Raw genomic sequence first — 27,705 nt, forward strand, 5'->3', positions numbered from 1 at the left:
CTCCATCTCAAGGAGGTTAATGTACTGCAGGAACCCACCTCAAAACCCCTGCTGAGGGCCAAGGTGTCAATAGCAGGACTAACCAGCCCTTCCCTTCTCCACTGCAGAGCAGGGTGGGCACACAGGGAAGAGCCCAAGAGCCACGGCTCAGCTGAGTTTACAACTGGGGTTTGGAGAACATCAAAAGGAACTGCAGTCAGTTAGTCTGGAAGTTGCCTGACTGAGATCTTCCCAGGCTTGCTGTGCCTCCAGAGCTGGGACATGGCAAAGGAGCTCAGAGATGCACACCTCCAACGGCTGAGGACAGGTAGACTGAGGATGGGGAACGATGGGATTACCTGGAAATCCTTCTGGAGACCCTCCACAGCAGAGAGGCTGTCCCACGAGTAACATCTCCAAAGAAGCAGCCCCTCTATGCTGTGGTCCTGTCCATCAGACACCAAAACTCCTTGTGGCCATGGAGTGGAGAAAGACTCCTGCAGGAACCAGCCCCGGAGCCAACAGGGACAGAAGGAGGACATCAGGGTGGAGGCCACATGAGCCCACAGTGGCAGGAGGGAATTGAGTGTCTCTCAGAAGGAGACAAGAAGCTCTGACCCCCAGAAGTCCCGGCAGGTGTTACAGCAGGGTGGGTGAGAAGACAGATGAAACATTTCCTGGTCACTGGAAAACCATCAAGAAATCTCAGCAGGAGGGAAGGTGGAGCTGACGGTGCCCCATGGAGCTGCCTCCTCACAGGAGCTGGCAGTGCTCAAAGTACCAGGTGGGACATCATCCACGCTGTCATGTCAGGCACAAAGAAATCCCTGTCCCTGGGCTGAGCTCCTATAGATGACCAGGTCTTGATAGCAAGGGAGAGGTAACCTGACTTTCACCCTCCTGTCAAGTCTTCCAGTCTTCTTGCAGTTCCTAGTTCGACCCCGTGGGTAACCTCCTCCCGCTCCAAAGCTTCACTGTCAAGTCACTGAGAAACAAAGGCGAGAGGGATGGTGTGAGCCACGGGCTCCTGCAGGAGCCCCGCAGACGTGCTGCAGAGGAGCCCGCTGCACCGCGAGAAGAAACGCTCCCCACCCCCAGCCCGTGGCAGCATGCAGCCCACAAAACATCCAGGCCCTTTTCCCTTGACAGGAGGTTTCCCAATCTGTTTTGGGGAGCAGGCAAGGCCCAATGGGGCTCAGCCTCCAGCTCACCCCACTGGCGCAGTTGGGGACAAAGGGAAATGGTGACCTCCAGGGCTGACCCCAACAACAGGATGCCTGCATCCCTTGAATGAGCTCTAGCTAGGTCAACGGGTTGACACCGCAGGGAGCTGCTATGCTTGGTCTCCCCAGGGCATGGGCTGCTTCAGGGGTGGCTGCTGACTCCCGTCCCACCATCCATGCAAGGGTGCAGGCAGGTCACAACTTCCACGGAGCTGCCACAGTAGATGTGGGCACTTGGCAAGAGAAAAAAAAAAAAAAAAAAAAAAAAAAGGCAAACCAAAACAACGTGGTGGTATGGCTGGGACAAAGGGGCAAGTCACTTCTAGCAAAGATTTAACAAGTGGGAAAAACGCAAAATAGTTTCATACCGTGAAGGAGCAGCTCAGACCAGAGAGAAAGAAAGAAAGAAAAAGAGAGAGAAAGAAGCACAAGCAAGCAACAGAGAGAAAGACAGAGGGAAAAAGAGATGGAGAAAAAGAGAAAAAGAAAGAAAAGACAGAAGAAGAGTGCATGAGCAAGACAGTCAGAAAGAGCAGGAGGGTCAAGGCAGACTAGTAGCACGGCCCTTTATGGCAAGGACGCGTCGTGGAAGGCAAGGGGTGAGCCCAGGCACGTAATTCCATAACTTTACCCGGCAGTCGCTGTGGCACAGATGGGAGGTGGGGAGGAGAGGAGATAGAGAGAGACAGAGAAAAAGGAAGGGAGAAAAGGGACATGGGCGAAAAGAGGACATCAGAGTCTTGCTGCCAAAGAGCTCCCCAAGAGCAGCAGAGGGTGACCAGCCCCGGGGGAGAGGGGTCCCTGCGTGGGGGATATCCCAGGGCATCACCAGAATATGGGTAGGGGATGGCTGGGGGAACAGCTCCTGGCACTGCAGTGGGCAGGCCGTGTCATGGGGCGGGCTAAGGTGGGCAAGATGAGATGAAGGAGAGGACAGACTAGAAAGCTGTGAGAGACCCCCCTTCCCTCCCTCCCTGCCCTCTGTCCACTCAGACCAAACCCACCCAGGCCCAGGGATGAAAGTTCAACCCAGGGTTCTCCCACCTCCCAGGGGCTCTGGGGAACAGAAAGCCCAGGGCTCACCTGGAGGCAGTGAAGATGTGCTTTGAGTTGGTGCAGATGGCATTGATAGGGCTGTCGTGCCCTTTGATCTCCCCAACGGGGGTGAAGTTGTCTACGTTCCAGACTTTGATCATGCCTCCTCGGCAAGCACTCAGCACCATGGGGCGGCCAGGGATGAAGGCCAGGGCACAGACCCAGTCTTTGTGGGCATTAGGGATTTGCTGTAGGTACAGGCACAGAGCAGAGATCATGACCAACCTCATCTGCAGCACCACCACCTCAGGCAGCCAACCTGGGAGGCTCAGACCCTCACTGCTGCCCCAGGGCTGATCTGGATCATGGGGCTAGTTATGCAAAGTTAGGAGGCCAAAGGGATAGATTCAAAAGTCTGGGCTTGATTTGTCTCTGGGGCAGGAGACAACAATCCTGCCTTCAGAGAGGAACCCAGCAGGAGACAACACCCAGCTCTGCAGCTGATGCCGCAACCTGTGTGCCAGGTGGGGAGCTGGCAATCCCGAGTGCCCTACAGCACAAACTTAGAGGGTACAGAACCACCTCACACATGCACTGCCAGATTCCCAGGAATGGGAGTGCCTTCCCTGGTTAGCTCAGGGCAGGACATTGGCACCAGGTCCCTGAACAACGGTCCCCCCAGACCCCCAGCAGCAATACTTCCCCACCCCTTGTTACCCCGAGGACCTGTGCCGTATGCTCCCCTCCAGACCTGGATAAGTTCCTGCTGCTCCAGATCCCACTTCTTTATGCCATTGTCCCTGGATCCGCTGAAGAGGATGTCTCCCTGGATGGCCAGGCACTCGATGCCGTCGTAGTGAGGGGGCTCAAAATTGTGAGTGGGGCTAATATTGCCCACCATGCCCTCAGCAATCTCAAACACCTGGGGGAAGAATAGGGGGTGAAAGATCCCAGATGGCACTGGAAACAGAGTGGACTCTCTCTTGGAGAGCATCACACACTGTTTTCTAGGCTCAGGGCACCCAGAGTGATGCTGGAAAGAGAAGTGGGCATTGTCTAGTGGAAGCTTTTTTGGGGGCCAAAGTCTCTCTAGGGGTCCTGCCACCATCAGTGGAGGTCTGCCTCCAGAGGCAGCCCCCATTCTGCTGCATTTTTATTCAAGGTGAGCTTTCACACACCTCCAGGAGCCAAGCTAACAGCTTGCAGCAGCCAGACCAGGATCCTGCCTCCCTCATTATCTCACCACCCCTCTTCACTCCCCTGGTGCCAGCTCCAATTCAACTTGCTAAAAACCAGCAGAAACCTAAAAGGGAGGAGCAAGCTCTTGCTGTGCTGGAGTCGTGAATGAGCAGGCACAAAGCATCTGTATTGGCGAGGAGAACTGGGCTCAGATGTCAGGAGGAGAGAAGAGACCTTAGGGGTTGCCAACATCTGGGCTTCCCTTGGGATAGAGGGCTCTGCTCTCTAAGGAGAAGAGTACCTTGACGTAGTGATCTTTGGAGCCTGTGACCACCAGGTCGTGGTTGCTCGCCGTCTGGTTTACCGTGAGACACATCACAGGCCCGATATGGCCACTCAGCTTCCCGATGGGCTGCAACCTGAGTTCAATAATACGGGTCAGCCAGCCCCTTTCCAAGGGCTGAAGCTCCTCCAAGGGGCTCTCCCAGGCCCTGGAGCTCCCCCATAGGGGTTGCTCCTTTCGGAGGACTGTGAGCAGGGACACCTCTCTTCCTAGTGATTCCTAGTGATGCTGTGGAAGGAAGGCAGCCTCGGGGCACGCCAACATCTGGCCACATGGCCCAGGCTGCAGCAAGGGGTCAGCAGCCCAGTGTCCACCTGGCAGGGAGGGGGGCAACAGCCAAACCAGGGGGGTACTGCTGCTCACGCCACATGTCTTTCCCCTTCTCCTAAGCTCTGCCCAGCTCACAGACAAACCCCTCCACCCCCAGTAGCTCCGTTGCTGTTCATCACTGCTTCGGTCCCACAGGAAAAGGTCCTGAAAGTCCTTATTCCAGGCAACTTCCGTTGCTAAAAAGGCTTTAACTTTCCCTGGGGGGAGCAATTTCAGGCCGCTCTGAGCAGGCAGTGTCCACTCAGCATCTGTAAGCTGTCCTGCCCACCCCAGCACTACCCCCTCACCTGCTCAGCTCCCAGATGCGGACGGAGTTACCCGTGGCAGCATAGAGCATGGTGCCAGTGGGATTGAGAGCGATCTGGTTGATCTGGTGCTCCCCCTGCACGCTGGTGACAGTGCGGGTGGTGGTCCCAGCACATGCATCCCCGGAGATCACCTGTCCGGAAGATCTAAGGGAAAGAGAAGCCAAGGGGGGAGGATGAGCAGAGATCAGAGTCACTGAAGAACCACACAGGGCTGTTGGCTCCAGGCTGGCACAGGTGGGTCCTGCACTGGGGAAAGGCCATAGAGGTATCATCATCTCTCTGGCCACAATGGGCTCAACAAGGCTTCTGTCCCCATGGCCAGTGCCTTGCTTGCAGAGGGAGCCAAGGGTGCCAGGTGTGTACATGACACGGAGCATCCTGCCCTGGTTTCTGTTTGAGGGCTGCTCTTCTCTCCTCCCATTCCTCTTTGCTTTCTGCAGGAGAGCTGGCTAGTGCTGGCAGCCAGCACAGGGAGGCAGAGGTAATTGGCCTCTGCACCAAGGGAGAAGCACCTTCAAGACAAGGTAGATGAGCTGAGGCTGGATGGAGAAGGAGCTCTGGGCTGGAGTGAGCTGGTAACCCTGGCCTGCCATACTCTTCTATCATTGGAGCTCTGCTCCAGACTGGCAGACCACAGCTACAGCCTGGCCCATGCTCTCTTCTTGTCCCCAAACTCCTCCTAAAAATCTGAGTTTCCCACTGCAAAGCCTGTGATTTACTCAGCCATAATGCTGCTAGGGGCTGTGCCTTCTCTACAGAGCTGCTGGCTCTCGTGGCCATGCCCAGAAGTGGCTGCAAATCTCTGCAAAGCTCTTTACCCTCAGCTTTCGCTGCAGGAGGTCCCCACGGGTACCCTCACCCCAAACTCTCTCCCAGTCTCCCTGCTCCCTGAGGATGCAGCACTGCTAACTGGCACTGAGGTAGCTAGTCCTTGACCTTCCAGCCCCAGTAGATCCTGGGACTGGCTTCTGCAAAGCCAGAGATGCCCAGAGAGGGCACGGTCCCCCACGGCTGCTCCTGCCTGCCACGTACGTGAGGGTGCGGATGCACCGGGCCGAATCCCGTATGTCCCACACTTTGATGTATGACGTAGACACAGTGAACACCAGTCCCGTGTGGCTGCAGTACTTGATGGAAACCACGTTGTTTGGGTGACCCTTGAGGGAAGCAATTTCTTGGCCCGTCACCAGGTTCCACATTTTGCAGCTCCGGTCTGCAGGAGGAAGAACGTGCCCAGGAGTGTCAGGCTGCGGGGGTGTGCGTGTGCGTGTGGGTGTTTGTGTGTGTGCGTGTGTATGTCTCCCTCCGAGGGCATGATGGCTTGAGGGCCATAATCTTCTCAGCATTGCCTCCCCCCACCCACAGGGCCAGAGGAAAGGAGCCAGCCAGCCCCAGAGCCAGGGCAGCGCAGGGCAAGGCTCAAAACCGAGGACAGGAAAGAGGCTCAGAAGGAACCATCCCCGCGATGTCTGGCACTTCATGTATCCCCCTGTGCCAACCTGCCCCCATAGTCTCTGCAGGCCAGCAACCCCCACATCCTCTCTGTCCATCACGCACCTTTGGACCCAGTGAAAAGCAGCTCATCGGTGGCATCCAGGCAGAGCACAGGCTTGGTGTGTCCTTCTGCCATGGAGACACACTGCAGCGGGGCTGTCCGGGCATTCTTGGTGCCACCCACCGGGTTAATGATGCCCCTTGCGTAGAAAAGAAAGAACAAGCACGGTGGGGTGTGTGTGGAAAGGCACCGCACTGCAACGTCCCAGGGGCACGGGAGAGCTCACCCCAAGCACCTACCACCGCCTGGTAGTGCAATGGGCCCCTCCATCTGAATGCAGCACGTCTGAGCAAAGGTCTTCATGGAAACCCCAGGAATCTCCCTCCCCAGAAGCAATCCCTGCCTACTGCCTCTACCCCAGCAATACAGACTAGGAAAGGGGGGCGCTGCATGGTGGCCTCTGCTCTCCTGCTGAACCTCTCATGCCTGACCAGTGCAGACCCGAGGAGCCAGGAGGCCCAGCTCCTCAGGTCTGCTTGGGACAAACTGCACCTTCTCCAGCCTGAAGCTCTGCTAGGATAAATGTTTCAGGGTACCAATATCCAACACCCCAGTTCCTCCGAGGCTGTCAGCCTGTGGCTGGTGACATTCAGAGGCAGGACCACGCTCCTTTACAGAAGGGTAACAAAAGTCCCGGCTTTTGCACTCAGTGTCCCTGTTGCAATGGCTGTGGAAGCCCTGCACCCACCACTGGCTCTGGGCTCCAAATCTTCCTCCCAGGGACACCTGCTGCCTGTCCCTCTGGACACAGCATCTGACAATCCTCTCCTTTTCAGCAGTGCTCGGGGTGCCAAGGACCGACAGCCATTACCCTTCCAGACTTGAGCGTGCACGGCCACCAACAGCTCCTTCCAGCTGGCACCACAAAGCACAGCCTCCCCATGGCTGTGGGGCCCTGGGCTGTGCTAGTCTCTTCTTATAGGCAGGGAAACTGAGGCACGGGGCTGGAGAAGGGCAGGCCCGAGGCCACGTAAGGTTTGTGTTACTTGTGAGGACAAACACAGACTCATTATTTGGGTTTGGAAATCACCTGATCACGTGATCTTTCTTTCTCAGCAGTTGTGCTTACAAACTCAAGTTAAACAGTCCTTCCCTGACCCCTGGTGTTCCTACCAGCCTTTAGGTGACACTGAATCTAAACAGAAATCCTGGCTCCCCAGGGTGAGATGTTATCGATGGACTTTGCATTGCTGCCTGACTGCAAACTGCCCGAGGTGACAAACTGACAGAGGCTCCAGCACAGACTCCTCTGGTGCCACCTCTTCAGTGACTGGGCACCTGCGTGAACTCAGGTGTGAGGGGACACCCGGGTGCTGGAGGGCTGATGTTCCCAAAGGATGGGGAAAAGGTGGCCCTCATGTTGGGAAATGTTCATAGGCAGGAGGGTGCAGTGGGACAAGCCCAGGAGCACCTTAACCCCAAGGCTGTGCTCTGCACCACAGTCTGGCTTGGTTTCTTTGGGAAAGAGATCTACCTACCCACCACCCAGCACCAGGGAAGCACAACCAGGTGTGGGGAGCACCTGGAGATATTTGCCTGGAAGTTGCTTGTACGGAGGACACACTGGGAGCATGCAGGGCTGCTTGCCCCCTGCCCCAGCATCACACCGTCCTGCTGGAGAGCTGGGAAACCATATGGGACATGGTAGTGTCATGCTGATAAGGGCCCATCAGAGCTGGAGGAGAACATGCTGCCACCCCAAACCAGTCAGTGCCCGTAGGTGAGCCGAGTGCCATATTTCTAAGGGCTAATCAGAGCAAGAATGGTTCGAACTTGCAACCGAGGGAACAGCACCAGACACTGGAGGTGGCATGCTGAGAGGGGACAGCACACACAAGCTGGGAGGTGGGGGAGAGCAGCAAGGTGCAGGTGGAGCATGCAGGGACAAGGGAGAGCAGACTCGTGAGACAGAGAGAAGGAGGAGAGGAGGAAGGGATAATAAATAGAAAGTTGTCTATACCTCAGCACCTCCGAGACAGAGGAATCGCTGTCATCAGACCTAGGGGCAGAAAATTAGCAGGATTATGGGAGAGAAAACCCAGACTAGAAGAGGCAGCAGAGGAGTCAGAGGTGGAGGATTGTTATTGCATCCAAGCCAGTGTAGGACAGAGAGAAGGAGGAGGGGAGGGAGAAAGAGAAGCACACGTGGAGAACCAGGGGAGAGAGCAGAGGCGCAGGAGGGTATGTGAGGATCAGACAGCAGGTCTCCATCAGGGAACGTCAGCGGTGCTAGCAATGCTCCAAGTTGAGGGCAGCTACCCAACCTGCTGCAGGCTGGGGGAGGCTGGAGCAGCATTTGTGGGTTGGTGGCAGTCCATCAGCTTCCTGTGAGCCCCCATCCTGCTCCATATCCTTTTCCAGTGGTCCAAGCCTGGCATTGCCCTCTCTCCAAGTAGGACTTAGCCAGCGGCGAGGACAGCAAGCTCGGAGGGGACACACAGCAGGCAGGACAGGGCAAGGGTTCAGCACGGCCCTTGCAGAGCATCTGCTCCCTCACGGAGAGGAGCAGCGAGTGAAAATGGTGGCAGGAGGCTGGCTGAGCCGACCCAGGTCCTACGCTTCTACACTCCACCGTGGGACCTGGTACATGGCATTTGCTGTTATCGTATGGGTCCCCCTCACTCAGACCCTCCCGCCCCACCAGGACTTACTTATCCAAGGCAGACCCCTGGCTCTGGTTGCTTGTGAGACGAGAGAAGACATTGCGGTCGTTGCGTGGACGGGTGGGTGGGGATGAGGGAGGTGTGAAGCCAACATCTGGAGGCCTGAGCCAGGAAGGATTAGAGGGACACATGACTTGGGAACAGCTCACCCGGCAGCTGCCCGGCACACCAGCAAGTGCTGGTCCAGCCAGCATCTCTCCCCAGTCGTCTGGAACGCTCAGCCTCTCCCTGCCCATGTCACCATTTCTCCAGCTCCCAAACTCACCTGGCAGGTTGTCCACGGTCATAGGATTTCCTCCTTGTCAGAGGCGAAGTGTCTGAGCCACGAGATTGCCTGGGACTAAAGCAAGTGAAACAGAGCACAGTGGGTGCCTGCCCCCTTGCTGGGATCCTCCATGCTGAATGCCCATGTCCTTCCCCAGCAGACTAAATCGAGAAGTTGGGCTGCCCTGGAGTCACAATCACAAGCTCTGAGGATGCCTTGAGTCATCCCATGAGCGTGGAGGCTTTTGGCAACCCAAGAAGCCTTCAAGAAGGCTGATAACCTAGGGCAGTGAGTCAGGGACCCTTGCACGCCCCCCTTCTTTCCCTCCTCCTGGAGTACCCTTCTCTCCATCTGTAGAGGATACCAACATACTCTTAGACACTCTCCAAGTCCCGCTGGAGAAATCCACCACTACTTGCTGCAGACAAGCCTGGATAGATGCAGGACTGGGGTCACCCTCACCACTCTGCAACTGCACAGCCAGGGCACAGCTTCCCGCCTGCTGGCCCATGCCTCCATGAGCCTCCCAATGCCCAGAGACCCATCACCCCATGCTCACAAGGTGCTTCCTCGCGTGGGCAGGCTGATGGTGCGCGACACCTTCTCCTTGTAATAGGAATCTCGGATGGAGAAGCTGATCCCATCCTCTTTGATCTCCATAAGGGATGCCAAGGACTTGGTGATGTTCTTGGTGGAGACATCCAGCGTGGGTCCTAGACACTCAGCTGACACTGCCTTCATCTGCCCTGAGAGCTTGGGCTCTCCCTAGAGCAGGGCAGAGGGCACAGGTAGCATGGGGGAGGAGAGCAGGAGCAGCCAGAGAGCTGTGACATGGAAAAGCTTGTGCTCTCTGGCCACAGGAGGTTGAGTTCCCCCTGTATCATGGTGGAATGCCCATCACAGTGCCAGCTCTCGATGCTCTAAGCAAATGTGACAGCCTGTGCAGAACGTGCACTTTCTTCCACCTTTGCCCACTGCACAGGGACCTCCTTGGTGCCCACTCAAATCTGGAGGGTATTGGCTAATGTGGTGGATGTTTCCTAAGTCTCTGGTGCTTCAGACGACCACAGTACCAGGAGGCCTTGGTTCCCCCTTCCTTAGCGCTGACCCCACCCAGAGACCAGCCACATGGTCCTATACCAAGTCTGTCCCTCCAAAGGTCAGACTACAGAGCAAATGCCTGGATCATCACTGAACAACATGCCCCACCATCCCTCCTCCCATTCCCTGTGATGAGGCCACACAGAAAGGCCAACTAACCTTGAACTTGAAGTCATCCTGGCTTGCTGAGCCTTTCATGGTGAAAGACTGGGAGATGCTGCAAGGAGAGGAGAGAAAAGATGGATCTTCAGTGCCAAGCTTCTTTCAAAGAGCTGGTTGCCACCAACACACCAGACTCCTTGGGTGCTCCCCAGCACCCTTTCTCCAGGGGATGACCTAGTCTGCACTCCCTGCTGGTGTCTAAAAGTCATCTCTGCTACCCTCCCCGAGGGCTGGGCACCACAGGAAAGCTTAGGTGGGGCTTTGTTTGTCTATGTCCATCTGTGAGGTCCCATGAGTGGCACTGGACATCCCACCCCACCTGTCGCCTTCCCAGCCGCCACCAGCTCAGGCAGCGCCAGGCCAGGTGCTCACCTCCCATCTGAAGCCAGGCTGAACTCTGAGACCTCCTCATCTGTGCTGGTGTAGCCGTTCTCTGTGCAGGAGGGAGACAGCACATCAGCAGCGCAGAGGGGACCCCATTGTATGGAGGCCCATCTGAACCGCATGGCAGAGTGCGCAGCCCAGGCCATTGCTGGCAGGGGACCTGGTCCTCGTGCCTGTTGTGTGGTGGCTGGAGCACATGTCCCCACCCAGCACCACCGTCGGGGCAGCCCTGGGCATGCTAGTCCCAGCCATGGCACCTCCAGGTGCTTCTCAGGGGGCTGGCATGGGTGGGCACCTCGCCCCACAGGCAGCATGCCTGGCCCAAGGATGCCCCAGCCCTGGGTCTCACCTTGCTGGACGTTGTGGATCAGGGCCTGCAGCTCGGGGTGTGACTCGGCCTTCTCCCGCAGGGCGTCCAGGAAGGCGTGGTTCTGCGAGGAGCTGGCCATGTCCGTCTGCCGCAGGCGCCCCTCTAGCAGGCGGATCTGGGCCTCCTTCTGTGCCACCTGCAGCCCCTGGGGAAGGATGGCCATGCCAGACGTCAGGCAGGTGCCTGGGGTCCCTACCACCAGGTCCCCATCCTGGCACCCTGCTTCCCTCTCCAACTGCGAGAAATCCCATCATGCATCCAGGTCCCATCTTGGCCCCGCACCTTGTCGATGGAGGCCTTCAAGAAGTTGTCCAGCAGGAGCCGGGCTTCAGCCAGGGAACAGGAGCTGATCACCACCGAGGTGTCTGTGGAGTCCAGCTCCTCCTGAAAAGCGGAGGGACGGGCATTGGATGCCACAGGGAAGCTTTGCCACTGGGCATGGGATGGGCAGAATTCCCATCTCTGGCCAGCACAGCACCTCCATCGCCCTGCCAGCACTGTCCAGTCCCAACACTCGCTCTCTAGTCTGCCCAAGTGGCTACTGGGGAGATCTGGCCATGGAGGTGGCCAACACAACCTGAAGGGCTCCTGTGTTGCTACAGAAATCCTGGTGCCAACACTGAATTGGTCACTAATCTGCAGGTACCAGCCTCACCTGAAACCACAGCAGATCAGGTCATTGGCCCAAAGTCTAGTGTCAGTTAACAAGAGCCCCTTCTTCCCCACCAATCTAGGTGATGGCTGAGGACAAGCCAAGGACAACACACAGCCTCCAGCCCGGGCTGCAACCACTAGAGGGAAGCCGGGAGCTGCACAGCATCTCTGTGGTATGCCCAGCATCAAAACTGGACACAAAATCTGCAAGGTTAATGCCAGAAAAGAAAGCCAGTCCTCCCCGGGATGTCTCCAGCACATGAAGCTCCCACGGGGACAAGTGACTGCCAGCCCCACGGGCAGGATGAGAGCTGCAGCTTCCCTATAATCCCAAAGCAGTGGGGCGCAGGGCACCAACAGCCTGTCCGTGGATGTGCAAGGACTTGGCAGCGCTCCCCTCCACAATTAGCCATCTCATAAGTGACTGTGTGGGTACAGCCCCCACTGAGTGTGTGACAGCTCAGAGGAGGACTCTGGGGTGCCAAGCCTGGTTGTGCCCAAGGACGCCCTTACCTCCCAGGGATGCTCCTGCTCTCTCCCTGCCAGCTGGGCTCAGTCCAGCCACCCACCTTGGTCTCCTCGATCTGCATGATGGTGGCCTGGCAGTCAGAAATGCTGTCATTGATGTAGTCAATGTTGGCCCCCAGCACCTCAATCTCCTCGTTCAGCTCCTGCAGCCCCTTCTGCTCCCTGGGGCTCTCTGCCTGCAGTTTTGCCCTCTTGCTCAGCAATGCTTCCTGCAGCAGTGACAGCTCCTCGCGTTTCTGGGGGAAAAGGGAGGGGGATTGGCACTGTTGGCATGACTGTCCCCCTGCCTCGCACCCACTACCCAGCCCTCTCTGTCCCCAGCGCCATGGTCACCTTGATGAGCCGCTCCATGTCAGCCTCCAGATTGACGATGGTCATCCTCTGCATGACAATGTCAAAGATGCGCCGCTCCAACGACTGCCACTTGAGGCGGGCGGCTTTGCTGAAGGTCTGGCTTGCCCCCTTCTTGGGGAACTTCTTCCTACAGCCAGAGTGAAGAAGCAGCACTTGGGCAATCGGCCGCACCATGCCTGGAAAGCTGTGCATGCCCCAGCAGGACGCCTGGGCTCTGGCTGGCCAGGAGCAGAGGAGGCATCTGCATTGTTTCCAAATTGTCCAGCTTTTCCATCACCCCATAGCAAACAGAGGGACAAGAGATGAGCCCAGCAGGGTTTGTGCCATGGCATTTAATGCTCGTGGAAGGCCAGCACTGGGCTCAAGCCCAGGTGACAGTCATTCACACTCTGCCAGCACAGCCTGTCACTGGGTCAGTGGTTTAACACGGGCCAAATGCACAATCAGAAGCTGGCTTTCAACCTTCACCACCAGCCAAAAGCCAGACATGGGAGTCCTGGGATGCCTCATCACCCAGCCACACAGCCTCTGCCCTGACCTGGCTGGCCGAGCCCCGTTCACGGAGGATGAGGGGTCTCCCAGGAAGTTGTTGATTTTCCTGTTCCATTGGCGCACGATGCTGGAGACGGATCGAGCACCAGACTCGGGCTCGGAGGAAGTGGTGCTGGCCGAGACCTCTGCGCCTGAGTCCAGCATGGCTGGCTTCTGACTTGTCCTGCCCGCAACCCGGTCTGACATGGGCTTGGCGAGACGGCGCAGCGCCGAGACCTGCCCAGAGGAGGGGCAGAGAAGAGGGTGTCAAATGGGCATCACCAGCCCAAACCTGCCACTGTCACCCCCAGGTCCCCGCAGGACCAAGAGTGGCAGCTCTGGAGATACAAAGCCCCGGGGCCATTTGTGCATCATGGGTTTCCCCCTTCTCCTTTGTAGCCCATCCCCTGCCACCAGGCTCAGCCGCCCCGCAAGATGGGTAATTCCTCTGCTGCCTGCAACCATCTCCCATCTAGTTGATGAGCCATAAAAATCCTCCCACCCTTTTGGGCACCCCATTCCGAGAGCTGGCACTGGCTGGAGGATGGTGTGTCTCTGAGCCAAGCGCGGGTGCCAGGACCCCCATGGGGGCTGGGAGCTACGTGGAGGCAAACATCCACCCCCTGGCCCTCACCTCCTGGGTTTTCCTCCGAAGCACTATTTCTTGCTGCCGTTTCTGAGACTCCAGAGCCCGGATCTGAAACTGTACAAGAGAGAGACTCCCCTGGGGTCCTGCCCAGACACCCCAGCTAGAGTCACAGTCCCAGGGCTCCCATCCCCACAGCTTGGGGCAGTTACTTTTGCACGAATAACCTCACTCCTGATTTTAACAGCGAGTAGGCTCCCAGGCTCAAGACTGGCCCTGATGGCACATTGCCCCCCTGAGCATGGCGAGGAGCTCACAGCATCTTCTACAACCACACTAGGAGCTGCGGGAAGCCCTGGGGAGCCATTCAGCCAGGTGTGCTCTGCTGGGGCTGCATGGCCCCTGGCAAGGCCATGGGTGCAACAGGACCCCGAGCTTCACCAACTAAGATTTATGAGCACTTTGAAGTGCCAGAGCAGGACAAACACCCACCCCCAACCAGCCCAGCTCCCCCCTGGACTGGGACGCCCAGTGGCGCACAGGTGGGCTGGGCTCTCACCTCCTGCCGCCGCTGCTCCTTCTTGAGCTGCGCGATCTCCCGATTCCTCTTCGTCTCTGCCAGCCGCCTCCGCTGCTGCTCCTCACGCATCTGCTTCATCAGTGCGACCTGGGATGTGAAGGTACCACCTGTCAGTGCACTGTCCCAGGGCACCCACCCAGCAAACAGGCAGATGTCCTTGCAGTTGCCACCAGGATTGGAAAATATCGCCTCTGAGCAGGGGGCCAGACTTGACCAGGGGATACCTTCCTTGCCCTATCATGTCCAGGTACCTTTGCCTTCTTCATCTCAGCCACCTCTGCCTGCAGCTTCCTCAGCTCTCGCTCGTAGCGGGACTGGTTCTTGAGCAGGCGAGCATGCTCCTTCTGGGCTGCCTGGAGCTTCTGCAGGTCCCTGTTCATCTCCTTCAGCCGCTTCTCATAGTCTGCTTTGATCTTGTTGGCTTTCTCCTCTGTGTAGCACTCCATGGTGCCTGGGGGAGTGAGGAGAGGGCTTGCCACGGCCACGCAGCCCCCCCGGCCTCCTCCTGCACCTACACACCCTGCCTGGAGGCACCAGGCACTGCTCCCTCCCCATCCTGCCAGACTCCTCTTCCTCATTCCTCTGCTCTGGCCCTATCACAGGCTGGGGTCTGCCTGGGGGACCCACTGGAAGAGATGGGTTAAGGCTCAGTGCAGCGTGGGGACAGTGGGTTAACAGCACAGTAGCTGGGCTGAGAGGAGCCGCAGACCTAGAGCTACAGCCATGTGCATGGCTGATCCTGCCCTGCTGAGCCCAGAGATCAGCTAGCTACACCACGAGGTCTCTAGCACCTCAGTCTCCCCAAGTGTTCCCACATGTCATGAAGTGGTGTTCAAGGTTAGAAGAGGCATTGCCTTGCCATCCTTTCCAGTCACCTCTCCAGCACCAGCAGGGTCAGGAGCTCTTCAACTGACTAGTCCCGCTCCCATGACAAGACAAGCAGGGTGTTGGGGGTCCCAGGGGCTCAAGCAGAGGCAGGGGGATGGCAAAGCTCTACCAGAGGCAGATTTGCATGCAGGGGGTGGACGTTTTGGGTCTAAGTCAGCTGGGCAGGAGCGGGGACTGGGGCCCAACACTGCAGGGGTGGGATCCCACAGGCAAGGCCGTTCTCACTGAGGTTCTGCAGGACCCGGTCCCGCTCCAGTTGTGTGTCCCGAATCTTGTTCTGCAGCAGGATCAGCTTCTCTTCATACTGGTGCTTGAGGGTCTGCAGGCGTCGCTGGCTGTTCTCCAGCTCATCAATCAGCTTTTGCTTGATCTCTATCTCGCAAGTCAGATCCGCCAGGTCGGCCTGGAAATTCACGGCTGGAGGCCGGTGGGGGACAGTCAGGCTGGGATGAATGGAGGAGCATCGCTCCCACGGCCCCACTGAGCCACAGCACAAGAAGAGGGCAGAGGGAGCCGATGGGAACCCACATCGCTGGAGAGTGAGAGCACCCCAAAGAGCGTTGGAGACTCCCTGCAGCAACCCCGGTGCTTTTCCAAGCCCCCCATAGGAGACACAGCTGGGGCATCCCAGAGGACTCTCCCTTCCCAGGACCAGAGCTCAGTGCCAGGAGACATCAGCAAATGCACCCCCATACCCTGGGCTGCATGTGTGGCTCCACACTTTACCCTTCTCCTCTGCATCCGAGTCTGAGTCCACCAGGCTCTCTTCACTGCCAGAGTCCTCATCTTCATCCTCACGTCCATCCTCTTCCTCACAGCCGCTCTCGTCCTGCTCCTCCTCCTCCTAAGAGACAAGTGCCTAACCTCAGCTTGCAGCATGGCCTTGGCCTTCTCTCTGCAGCGATCCTCTCCTCCAAACCTCAGCTCACTCCAAAATGATGGGCTGCAGCCCCCACAACGGAACTCACCCTCCCACACAAGATGCCCAGAAGCTGCAGCACCATTTCTGGACACCCACTGTTGAGATGAGCATCTCTGTGTCCCATCCATCCTTCATCCACCTCCTCTCAGCTGAATAACACTCCATCATCCAATCCCCTTCCCCTACACTTACTGAAACCAAGCCCCAAAAGATGCAGGCTCCTTTCTCCACAGCGGGGCTGGCTGGGGAGCATCCAGCTGCCTCACACTCCAGCATGGAGTCCTCTGCTCCATAACACCTCCAACCTCCTTTCAGGGCCAGGCTGGGCTTGGTCCCTCTCCCATGTGGGGCGATGACAATGCTCCACACCCAAACAACCCCCTCAGTATGAACACGAAGCCCACTCACCTCTTCCACTTCATTCTCATCTGTTTCCTCCCCGTTGTCCTGCTGCAATTTCTGCCGCTTCTTAAATGCTTCTTTCTCTGGGCTGGGGGAGAGCAGCAAGGTGCTGGTGAGTCCCAGCGTGGGGAAGCCCAGGGACAGGTCCTGACGGCCCCCCCCGCCACTCCTGCTTTTGGACCCTTTGGGGAAAACAGCCTCCAGGATCACGTGGTGGGTGAAAAAGAGACCAAGGGCAAGGCAGTGCTGGGAGGAGAACCCAGACCTCTGGGCTCTGTCTCAGTGCTCTGGCTTTCGCACGCATGGGGGAAGCAGGATACCCGACCCCACAAGGACGGACAGGGACAGACACACAGCCTCTCCCTTCCCAACATAACACAGCAGCTGCCTTCACCTTTTCCTCCGCTGCCTCCTCTCTTTCTTTTTCAGGCGCTCCAGGTCCTGCTTGGCCCGCCGGAGGACATCGGAGGCCTCGGTCTCCACGGGAGCAGCAGGGCTGCACAGCCCAGCCAAGCCAGACGCTGGGGACGAGCCCACAGAGTAGGGGGGGCGGGCAGAGACACGCGAGAGGCTGCGACGCAGAGACTCATTCATGGACTCGCTCTCCAGGAGCTTCGTCCTAGGGAGTGGAGATGGGATGTGGTCAAAGAGGGGACATCCCACTGTCCTCAGAGGAGGGAATGTTGCCTGGTTTTAGGATGGTGTGAGCCAGGGACAGAGTCACCACAAAGCCATTCCCATTTACGTTGGGTCAAAAGGTCAGGATGCTGCAAGGCAGGTCCTAGGATCACGCAAGAGACTGGGATGGACCCAGCTTTGAGGTGCCAGCAGTCCCTGGGATTTCCCCCTCCCTCAAAGGCCACACAGAGGATGACAATGGCCAAAGCACTGCCCAGCACCAACGCTTGGACTCCTACAGGCCCAGCGTAGCTGCGATGCAGTCAGCTGCTTCTCCATCAGGGCCTACCACTCACCCCAGTGATGCTGGGGGCACGGAGCTGCGAGCCACACGTGGGCTCAGACCCCACCATTGCACCTGCTGGCCCAGGGACCCAGGTGACTCACCAGCCCCCATGCCCAGCTCACCTCAGCTCTTCGATCTCCCGGATGTAGTTCTGGATGAGGGCGCCAATGGCTTCATTCCCGTCACCTGGAGGAGCAGAGGCACGGGTGGACCAAGGCAAGACACGGGCTATACCGCAGCACCCATCCCAGCTACACTGGCCAGACTGACCCACCACGCCACGCACTAGCCCAGCCTCACCTGCCTTGGCCAGCATCAGATTGGCCTCCTGGCTCATGAGATGAGTGACCCTGCTGTTGATAGCATCGATGGCCTCCTGCATGGCCTTCACCCGCATGCGCAGGGCGCTGTTCTCCTTCTGCAGCATGGCGTTCTCACGGAAAAGGTCGCTGTAGCCCTCTGAGCCATCCTCCCCAATGACCCGCTTGCCCTGTGTGGATAAGAGGAGAGTCCTTGAGTGCAGGGCAAACTGGGACATGAGGGCCCACCACTGCATCCCTGGGGACAGCCCCAGCCACCAAAGCAGGGGCGGGACAAGTCTATGGACTAGGAAGGCCTGAGCTCAACAGGCAGAGGGTAAGAGATGCTTCAAGGCCTCTCCCTGCCTTAGCATCCCCAAGACATTTGCCCAAGGTCCTGCCTGTAGCAGGGTAGGAGCTGAGCCCCCATCTCTTAAGCCCCCTGACCTCTCCTAGCAATTACCCCTATGAACAGGGGCAGAGCATGGTAGGCAGGAGGGTCTTTCCTGATAAACCCACCCCAATTCAAACATGAGGAGGAGGCATTCTGCTCCTGCCTCCATCCCACCTCTGCAGGCTTGCTGGGCCACCTACCGCCTTGTACTCCATCAGCTCCATCTGCAGGCGGGCAATCTCAGCCCGCAGGGCACTGATCTGCTGACTTGTCTTGTCCTGGTTCACCACCACCTTGTTCTTGATGTTGCGAGCCCGGTTGGCATACTTGAGCGTGTTCAGGGTCTCCATGAAGTCCCGGTCGGATGGGCTCACGCAGGCGATCATGATGGTTTGGCTTGGGGAGGTGAAGGTGAGGATGAAAGGACAGTTTCTCCCACCCTGCACCAACACCGCACCTGGAAATCTGGGACTCAGCACAGGCCACGTGCCCCCAGACATCCATCCTAGCCCCTTCTGTGTTTTATAACCTAGGTATAAACTGGGCTCAGTCCCTCCCACAGCCAGAGCACCAGTAAGACCCCACAAGCAACACATCACACAGCACTGAGCAAAGCCAACCTCCACCAGCCAGCCCACACATGCCAGGATTGCTGCAGAAGAACGGGCTCTTCAGAGAAGTACCCCCAAAGCAGGCAGGGAATTCAATCCACCTCCTGCTGGGCAACACCACCTGCCAAGTCCCAGACCTGCAAGGGCTCCAGAGTGTTTTGCACCAGCTAATGCTGCCAAAGCTGGCTAATTGCACCTGGGACTTAGAAGCCAAGGTCTTTATATCTGCAACGTCATGCACTGCCTGCCAGGAGGCATCTCCTCCCCACCAGGCAACCCAAAAGGCATCTGAGTCCTGAAATAGCTCCTCCATGGCTCCATAAACCCTCAGCCCTATTTGCAGGGGGACAGCCCCTGCAGGCCTCTCCCAGGGCTCAGCCTTAGCCTGGGACCCCCCTTACCTGTTGCCCCCGAGGGAATCCTGCAGCAGGCGGGTGAGCTTGGAGTCACGGTAGGGCACGTGCACAACTTTCTTGCTCTGGTCTCCGAGGGCACTAATGACGTTCCCCAAGGCCAGCTACCAACACAAAGGAAAGGCCCCCGCCAAATTCAGCCTCAGCTGTCACGTAGCCACCATGTCAGGCCTGGGGCATGTGCTGTGGCACAGGTTTGGGGTGCAAGAGGGGGAGGCATGGGGCTTCCCTTGCCAGTCTCAGCATTCACCCCCCTTCCCTGGGCTGTGCATTTCTCCCACGTGCACTGAGGGGCAGCATCAAGCCCTAGATATTTCTTTAAGCTCCAGTTAGCAGCCTTTGACCTTTGGAGGACTTGCACCCTTGTGTCCAGCTGTAACCTCTCCCCACAGCAGCAGAGCTGTGCCCTCACCACTGGTACTTTGGATTATGCATATCCTCCCTTACAGGGCCAGGCAGCATAAACCCCAGCAGAGACAGCAGCAACCCCAACAGCCCAGAGCGGCTCCAAGCAGGACCCAAAGGTGTCCCACACTCCCCCAGGCAGGCCCTGCTTCCCCCCTCCCCTTGCACACTGGTGCCCAGGGCCGTACCAGCCCACAGTTGATGGAGATGCCTTCCTTTGCTCTCTCGCCAGTAGCACCCGTTCGCTTCAGCCTCTCTGAACCAGCCAGGTCTACGAAGTGAAACTTGGCCGTGAGGGTCTCGTACTCGGTGGTGGGCTGGGCTCCGTCCAGGAGGCTGGTCACCTCCCCATTCACCTGCGGCCAGGCACAGATGGAGAGGGTCACCGCCACAGACCCAGAGCGGGTGGGAGTGCCCTTGGCCGCACTCAGACGTCAGCAAACACCTGAGCATTCACACTCTGCGTCCAGCCACTCAAGGATGGGAGAGAGGATCCCAACAGCAGCTTGCTCTGGGACATCCCTTGGGCCAGACCATCCCTGCCTTGGATGGGGCTACTCCAAGGCAGACCTCAGCTCCCATTAAGTAGTAACGCTGGCTACGACTGAGAAGACGACAAAGCCCTGCCTCTCTTTGCAAGACTTCAAATCCTCTCCCCTTTCCACGGGACCCACCCACACCACCTGGGTACCAGACCCAGGAAGAGCCATGAGGCAGGAGCATGTCTCACCAGCTCCGGGCGGGTGCACACTCTCATCTGGCACAGGTGGATGGTGAAGATGGCATGGGACCGGGAGCTCTGCACGTTCATCTGGGTGCTGGCGGTGGTGCGGGAAAGAGCCCCCTGTTTTAGGCACTGGATCAGCTATAACGACACAGGGCAGGGAAGAATGAAACCTTGAAGCATGCTCCTAGGGAGGCAGGACAGCACCCTGCTGCAGCCCAGCAGGCACCCCAGCATCACCCCAGGGCTGCTCTGTCCCATCCCGGGCGAGAACCCTCCCCTGCCTGGATGTCCTCACGTAGCACATCCCTGGCCAGTGGGCACCCAGCTGCCGTCCCTCCTCCATGTCTGCCCCATCCTGCACCTACCTCGTCCTGCGAGCTGATGAGGCGCGACGTGACCCCCGTGGTGTAGATGCTCCCGCTGGCATCCTCATGGATTTTGATGTTGGATTTGCGGTGGCGTGCGTCAGGGTCGCGGGCACTGTCAAACAGGTCCAGGATCTCCTCATTGTAGAGCTGAGCAGGGCAGAAGTTAACAGTAGGAAGCAGGAGGATGCCAGAGCCCGGCACAGTGGGACTGATGGGAATTGCCGTCTGCCACCCTGCTGCCGCTGTCCTGAGAGCCAGGAGGACAGGCCACACCGCTGGAGATGGGTCTGTGTTTACATGTATGTGCACATGTGTGTGCTTGGGCAAGGCTGACCAGGAGAGGACGCACAAGCATGCGTGTGCAGATAGGAGCTGATGCACAGACAAGCTCTGACCTGCACATGTATGCACGGGTACCCCACTAGGACAGGATGCCCAAGGGTGGTGTGTGTGTGCACACGTGTGCACAGGCATGCATGCATGTGCACCAGTGTGCATACATGTGCCTGCCTGCCCTGCGAGGCTCTGAGCTGCAGTTTGGGTTGGTTCCAGCTGCCCGACCCTGTCCTGGCCCTGGCCCACACAAGCAGCTGTGTGGGAACCAGGAGACCTTCAGAGTCCGGTTCCCAGAGCCCGCGTGGACACCCGGGAGCTACACATCCCCCAGCCTTCCCTGTTCGCCCAGGGACCCCCTGGCCACACGAGCCAGCGGAGCCCCTTTCCCACCGCAGCTCCCTGAGGCCAACTCTGCCGAGTGGAAAAGGGACAAGGGGGAGGGAACCAGGGAGTGCTGGACAAGCAGGGAGAACTCTGAGGACCCAGAGCTGACAGAGGATGTCCTCATCTGTACCTCCACTCTGCAGCATCCTCTGTCACACTGGGACACAGGGACAGCCCTGCCTGTCTGTCTCCCCGCCACTACCGCTCAATGCCACAGTCACCCTCTCGCACCCACGTCCCAGTGCAGAGAGCAGGGTCACCCAAGGACCACAGGCTCCTGGCCAGCAGAGTGGATCAGGCTAATCCGTCCCTGGCCACCCCAGGTACCAACAGACTCCCTGAGGGTTTAAACCCCACTCTGACTGCCTGTGCCCAGGAGGAGAGTCACAGGATGGGGATCAGCAGAACCAAATCCTGCACCACTGCTGGGACAGCAGGGTTGGAAACCAGCGCCTGATGCAGCCACGTGCCCATGCTGGCACAGGAGAGCCATTATTGCCACAAAACCCTCCCTGGGTCGCCTGGATAAGGGTGGCTGTAGGAGAGGTCTCAGCGCAGCTGGCACAAGAGCTCCTGGTTTGATGTCCATGCCTGCAGGGTGGACCACCGGGTAAAGCTGTTGACAGGCTGCAACAGTCTTGGTCCCTGGGCCATCAAGCAATGGGTTTTTACTCTACCCACACATAACAGGGCCCTTGAAAGCCTTCACGCCCCACCAGCTGGCAGACAGCCCCCCCACCTTGGAGTTGCCAGTGTCCCGCTGGGCACAGCTGGCCTGAGGATCGTGACCATGAGTGGCTTTGAAACACAGCAGAGGAAGTCTCGTTCCCATCCTCCACTGCAGCCACCAGACAAACATATCTGAGGCTATTTTGAGAGCCAAAACCACCAGGGGTCAGAGGTGGCGAAGAAAGAGAAAGGCTGCAGGAAATCCCCATGGCAGCTGGTGTGACCCCATGCAGGGCCACTGCTCCATCACCCCCAAGTGCCTCTGGGGTTGCGCTGGACCTCTTGGTCTGCAGAGGTGCTTCCTAGGATGGCCTGGGACAGAGGCAGTACAGGCATCCCCCTCCCAGTGTTCGTCCTTCACGTGTCCCAACCCCAGCTAACAGGTCACCCAGCTCCTTGGGGCACTGTCGGGTCATCCCAAACTGAGTGGGAGAAACTGAGGCAAGAGAAAATACAGCTGGACAGCAGAGGATCTCCTAGAGGGCAGATACGTTGGGCTGAAAGGGAAGGGAAAGTGTATCACGTAGGGTGAGGGGACATGCATTGGGCTGAAGGTCAGTATCCGATCCTACAGCCCAGGGAAGGCAGGACTATGCCCAGGCCCAACACGGTTAGGGGACTTTCCAGTGGGGGAACGCCTGTCAAGGTTTATCCCCCAGAGTGATTTCAGAACAGGCAGGAAATTGTCCCCATTTCCATCCCAGCCCCCAGGTTCCCCAGAGCAGAGCCCCATGAGGCCAAGGATGCGTGGGAAGGCAGCCAGGAGCTCGGACGGGCCGAGTGGCGGGGAGGGAAGGATGTGGCCAGGCACGGCAGCACCATGGGAGCTAACAAGGGGTCTGCAGATGGAAAGCTGATTGGGAAGGACTTCTCCAACAAGGAGGTCAGCCCTCCAGGCTAGGAGGTGACTTTGGGCCCTTCTTCCCCTCTCTAGGCCATCTGTACCTGGAGGAATCCTGACATGATGACCACCAAAGACACGTGGAGGCAAAAATCACAGCATGGGGCCTCTCTCTCTGCCTGCCTGTCTCCTCTGGGCTGTACCCCAGATTCAGACACCAACCAGGTGAACTTTGTTCAGAAGCTGAGCTTTGTTCAACACCACCCTGTGTTTTCTCACCAAGGCCTTAAACCCATTCCCATTTTGAACTTCTTGGCACTTTCACCCCAAGACCAGTCCCCAGGCAAGTCACCACAGACACACAAGGTCTACAGGCTTTCTGGGACAAGCTTCTCCAGGGAAAGAAGCAGTTAATAGAAGAGGCTTTTGAAATGGAGAGGCCAAAGCAGAGGCGGGAGAGGACGCAATGAAGCATTTTCAAGGTCAAAGATGCAGCAGAAGACATGGGAAATAACATAGCCCTCCCTCAAATCCCCACAAGAATGGCACTTTTTCCTCTCCTTGTTTCACTGGGAACACTGGTCCAGACCCAGGGGAGCAGGTATGCCGCTATCCTTGACCTCATACAGGAGTAAGCGAGACCTGAGCCCCCTGAATCTCCAGGGGATCAAGGCATAAGCCCCTTCCCCATGGCAGGGGTTCCCTGCAGCCAATAAAATGGCACCCCAGTTTGTGGCCATCATGAGGTCAACAACATTCAGGTGCTTTAAGTCTCATCTGCCCTAGCACGTACCCCCGGCCACACGCCTGCTGCGGGGTCCAGCTCAGCTGGGGAGCAGCCAGGATACGGAGGACTTGAGGAGCGTGAGACACGGAAGCTGAGTGAAGGACAGGGCAGGGCCACAGTGTCACCCAGCCCTGCTGGCACCTACCTCCAGGAACTGGGCGCTGACTTTGAACTCGGGTGCTGCCACGCCCTGACTCTGCGCCGCCCGCTTGCGCTCCTCGATGCCGCTGAAGAGGTGGCCGATGGCCCGCGGGATGATGCCCTGCTCGTCCTCGGAGATGTTCATGTCGAAGCCGGTGCCCATGGTGTAGGTCTTCCCCGCGCCAGTCTGTGAGGAGGCAGCGAGGGGGGAGCTGGCTGTGCCCTCCCAGGCTCAGCTCTGCCTGCTGCACCCCACACCTCCCCCTGCCACCCCAGCCTCCCTAAACACCTCTGCTGAGCCCCTCTGATCCCCACTGCTACAACAGCTCCCACGGTCCCAGCCCAGCCCTGCCTCCCTCTCCTCCCACCCAAGGCCACCCCCTGCCCCAGCTCTCACCCAACCCTCTGTCCCCTCCACACCCAGGAACTGATATACCCCCCACCTTCCCTGACCCCTGCAGGTGCCACCTCAGCATCCCCAGCACCCAGTGCCACAGGAGAGCCCAACGTCCCTGCCAGAGGCCAGGGAGCAGGCAGAGCACGCACCTGGCCGTACGCCAGCACGGTGGCATTGTAGCCCTCGAAGCAGCCTTCGATGAGCTTGCCCACGCATGTTGTGTAGATCTGCTCCTGCCATGTGTCCAGGTCAAAGACAAAGTCGTAGGTGAAGGCCTTGTCCTTCCCCAGCAGCACCTGGGGCTCGCCGGGTGTCACTGAGGTACAGATGTGACATCCCTCTATTTTCTCTTTGGACAGCTGGGGACGGATCCTGCAGGAAGAGGAGCAGGCTGAGGGCAGCCTCAAGGCTCACCCCGGTCGTGAGGAACACAAGCCTGGCCCTGAGGGTGCGAGTGTGGCCCATGCTGGAATGGTGGCTGCTGTGGGCAGGCAACCAGCAGCATCTCTGCCTGCAGCGTGCAACAAACAGCACAGAGGATGCTTCAACGCCTGCACCCAGCGACAACCTTGGCCTATTTGCGGCTGATAAAAAGAGGTCGGTGCATCCACAGCGATGCCTTCAGCCACCTCCGCAGCAGAGGGGACAGGCAGGGCTGGGTACCATGGCACAGGCTGACCCAGTCATGACACGCAGCCTGCACTTACAAACTGCTCTTGCGCCAACAGCTAAATGTGGCCCAGCACAGCCCATATGGAGCCAGCCAGCCTCCCCGTGCCTACGCTGGCTCATTCACCGTGATGCCCCCAGCTGGGCAGCAAGCTCTGGACTGCACGTAGACACCGATCAATACATCGAAGCAGCCCTGACGAGGACTGCCAGAGTGTGGGTGGGCAGCTGGGATGCGCTGCAGCCAGCCGCGCTCGCTTCAGAGGCAGCGAGATCAAACTGCAGTTACAAAGGCTTGAAATGCAAAAATGCAAAAACATGACGAGACAGTGCCACCGCCAAAACAACCATCTAAACCAAACCACCACCCAGCCCTGTGGCTGTCCCCAGCCGTGGACTCGGCAGATGGGGACAGGCGAGGCTGTGCCGGGCTCCTGGCTCTGGTGGCAGCCACCACCGACCCACGGCATCCCCAACCACCGCACTCAACCCCTCCCCGAGAAATGTGGGTACAGAACAGCCGGACCCACACAGGCACGGCTCTACGTGGGGAAGCTGGTTGGCCTGCTGGCTGTGGGAAGCTGGCTGGTCCCGGGGGACTTGTGGAGAAAGAGGGAGCACAGAGCAAAGCGCCATGGCAAACAGCTCTCATTAGAGCTAATGACTACACATCTCCCCTCCCTGGGTGCCTCGTAAACACGGCTATTAATTCCTCCGAAGCCGCATCGCTGGCAAGCCAGCGCCGACACCGCAGCAGACGCTTTGCGCGTTGGGGCTCCGCATGAGCCACTGCTCCTTGCCAGCCTGGCCGGCGGCAAACACAGCCTGGGAGGGCCAAAGCCCACCATATTTGGGGAGAGAGGGTGTCCCCGGGGGGGTGGGAGGCAGCGCGAGCACCCTGCTCACCCCTGCCTGCGCAGCAGACGTGTGGGAACAGCCACTTGCATCCGCGGGTATATTTAGCTCAGCAGCCACAATAGAAAGCAGCCTCTGATGTGCTCAGCCCTAGACTCGCTACCGTCGCCTTCCCAGGGTCCCACCCTCCTCCAGGAAAATTAGCCCCAGTTTTAATTACTTTTTGACCAACGTGATGCACTTCCCTCCCTCCCCACCCCAGACATGCACAGAGACATTGTCCCCAGGGAACAGACAGAGGAACAAGCTGGGACCATGGTATTTTTGGAATTTTTTTTTCCTCTGAATAAAAATGAGAATGGGGTTTTCAGCAAAAGACTTCTTTCTCCCCCCTACCCCCAGCTCCCCCAAGGTGATTAAATATGTGCACATGGGTTTAGAAGAGAGGATGAGCAGCAGCGTTGGAGGGGTGTGCGCACGTAAGTTTTCCACAGGGCATCTGGGGACACACCTCAAGCACGGTCCTGCTGGACTGTTCCAGCTGTCCATCCACCAACATTGATGTCCCCCCCAACCCCTGCTCCCCAAACCTCGCTGCCCAGCCAGCTCCGAGCTGCCCATTGCTCGCCCAGGCTCTCACAGCCAGGGGACCTGTGGGGGCTGGAGGGGACCCAGATGCCAGTCCTCAATGTGCTCCCCCCTGCTGTCCCGTCTTCCCAGGGTGGCTGGAGAGGGTCCTGCTCTCCAGGCAGTCAGCCAAGCATCACCGGGGGAAGTCCTCGGGAGCTGCTGCCAGCTGGTGTGCAAATACTACGGAGCCCTGCTACAAGAGCAGGGCAAGCGGAGCAGGAGGGCAGGGACAAGCACCAGCAGCCACAACTCTGCTTGGGATGGTGCAGAAATGTCACCCAGCATCACAGGAGATTTACGTGGCCACCAAGAGACATCACAGAGGGTTTCTCCAGGACAGTGCAGCTGCTCCTCCTGCTCCCCAGCGTCCAACTATCCCGGCTCTCCCACAGCGGAGGGTTCCATCCCTGCCTTCCCAAGAGGAGCAGCACCATGCCAGGAACTGGGCAAAGCCACACCCTGGTCAGGCCAGGTGAGCATTCATGTGTAGTTCAAGTCATGCCCAGGCACCATGACACCTCCTCCAAACACAGAATCATAGAATCGGTTACGTTGGAAAAGACCTTTAAGATCAACAGGTCCAACTGTTAACCCAGCACTGCCAAGCCCAGCACTGAGCCACATCCCTCAGCACCACATCTACATGTCTTTTAAATACCTCCAGGGATGGAGACTCCACCGCTTCCCTGGGCAGCCTGTTCTGATGCTTAACAACCCCTTCTGTGAAGAAATTTGTTCTCATGTCCAATCTAAACCTCCCGTGGCGCAACTTGAGGACATTTCCTCTCGTCCTATCGCTTGTTACTTGGGAGAAGAGACCAAACCCACCTCACTGCAGCTCCTCTCAGGTAGTTGTAGAGAGTGATGAGGTCTCCCCTCAGCCTCCTCTTCTCCAGACTAAACACCCCCAGCTCCCTCAGCTGCTCCCCATCAGACCTGTTCTCCAGACCCTTCGCCAGCTTCGCTGCCCTTCTCTGGACACGCTCCAGCATCTCAATGTCTGTCTCGTGGTGAAGGGCCCAAAACTGAACACGGGGACAATCACCTTCCTGCTCCTGCTGGCCACACTATTCCTGATACAGGCCAGGATGCTGTTGGCCTTCTTGGCCACCTGGGCACACTGCTGGCTCATGTTCAGCCCACTGTTGACCAATACACCCAGGCCGTTTTCCACTGGGCGGCTTTCCAGCCAAACATGACATAAGCATCTGCAGAAACAGCACGGGCTCTTCTTGGCCCTGTCCTCATCCCCACCAGTTGGCACTGGGGGAGCTGGCAGCACTTGCCATGCTCTGCCTCAAGTTTCCCTCCTCTGCAACAGAGATCAGCAACACTAGTGTCAAAGTCACCACGCGAGTGCGTTCTGGCACTCCTTGTCCCTAGCTCTATTAAAAAGGCGATGACGGCCATGTC

At 58.2% G+C, this 27,705-nt stretch overlaps 1 protein-coding gene across 1 annotated transcript; it reads right to left on the bottom strand.

Annotated features, from left to right (window-relative positions):
- Positions 1-909: 909 nt before the first annotated feature.
- On the bottom strand, positions 910-27,702 carry KIF21B (kinesin family member 21B). The gene is made up of 38 exons (XM_086476527.1): positions 27,579-27,702; positions 26,592-26,734; positions 26,430-26,485; positions 24,921-25,064; positions 24,288-24,510; positions 23,746-23,928; positions 20,521-20,670; positions 20,159-20,293; positions 19,617-19,784; positions 19,012-19,127; positions 18,200-18,395; positions 17,607-17,796; positions 17,429-17,492; positions 16,737-16,961; positions 16,349-16,430; positions 15,745-15,862; positions 15,244-15,435; positions 14,382-14,581; positions 14,110-14,217; positions 13,599-13,667; positions 12,972-13,201; positions 12,413-12,560; positions 12,121-12,315; positions 11,180-11,281; positions 10,877-11,042; positions 10,516-10,576; positions 10,141-10,198; positions 9,440-9,645; positions 8,881-8,955; positions 8,604-8,717; positions 7,913-7,951; positions 5,955-6,091; positions 5,430-5,610; positions 4,377-4,541; positions 3,718-3,835; positions 2,989-3,159; positions 2,286-2,485; positions 910-964 (listed from the first exon to the last, which is right to left on the bottom strand). Exons 1-38 carry the CDS (start codon positions 27,700-27,702, stop codon positions 910-912), a joined length of 5,307 nt encoding a protein of 1,768 aa, XP_086332653.1.
- Positions 27,703-27,705: the final 3 nt, after the last annotated feature.

Source organism: Leptosomus discolor, chromosome 21 (genome assembly GCF_034619465.1).
Source record: "Leptosomus discolor isolate bLepDis1 chromosome 21, bLepDis1.hap2, whole genome shotgun sequence".
In the NCBI taxonomy this organism is placed as follows: domain Eukaryota; kingdom Metazoa; phylum Chordata; class Aves; order Leptosomiformes; family Leptosomidae; genus Leptosomus; species Leptosomus discolor.

Excerpts from the sequence above, each read along its gene's own strand:
- KIF21B (XM_086476527.1), bottom strand. The coding sequence starts at position 27,702 with ATGGCCGTCATCGCCTTTTTAATAGAGCTAGGGACAAGGAGTGCCAGA. Across the intron at positions 13,668-14,109 it reads AGGAGCAGCGGCGGCAGGAG|TTTCAGATCCGGGCTCTGGA; the intron begins GTGAGAGCCCAG and ends TCTCTTGTACAG. Across the intron at positions 11,282-12,120 it reads TGCAGATCGAGGAGACCAAG|GAGGAGCTGGACTCCACAGA; the intron begins GTGGGTGGCTGG and ends TCCGCTTTTCAG.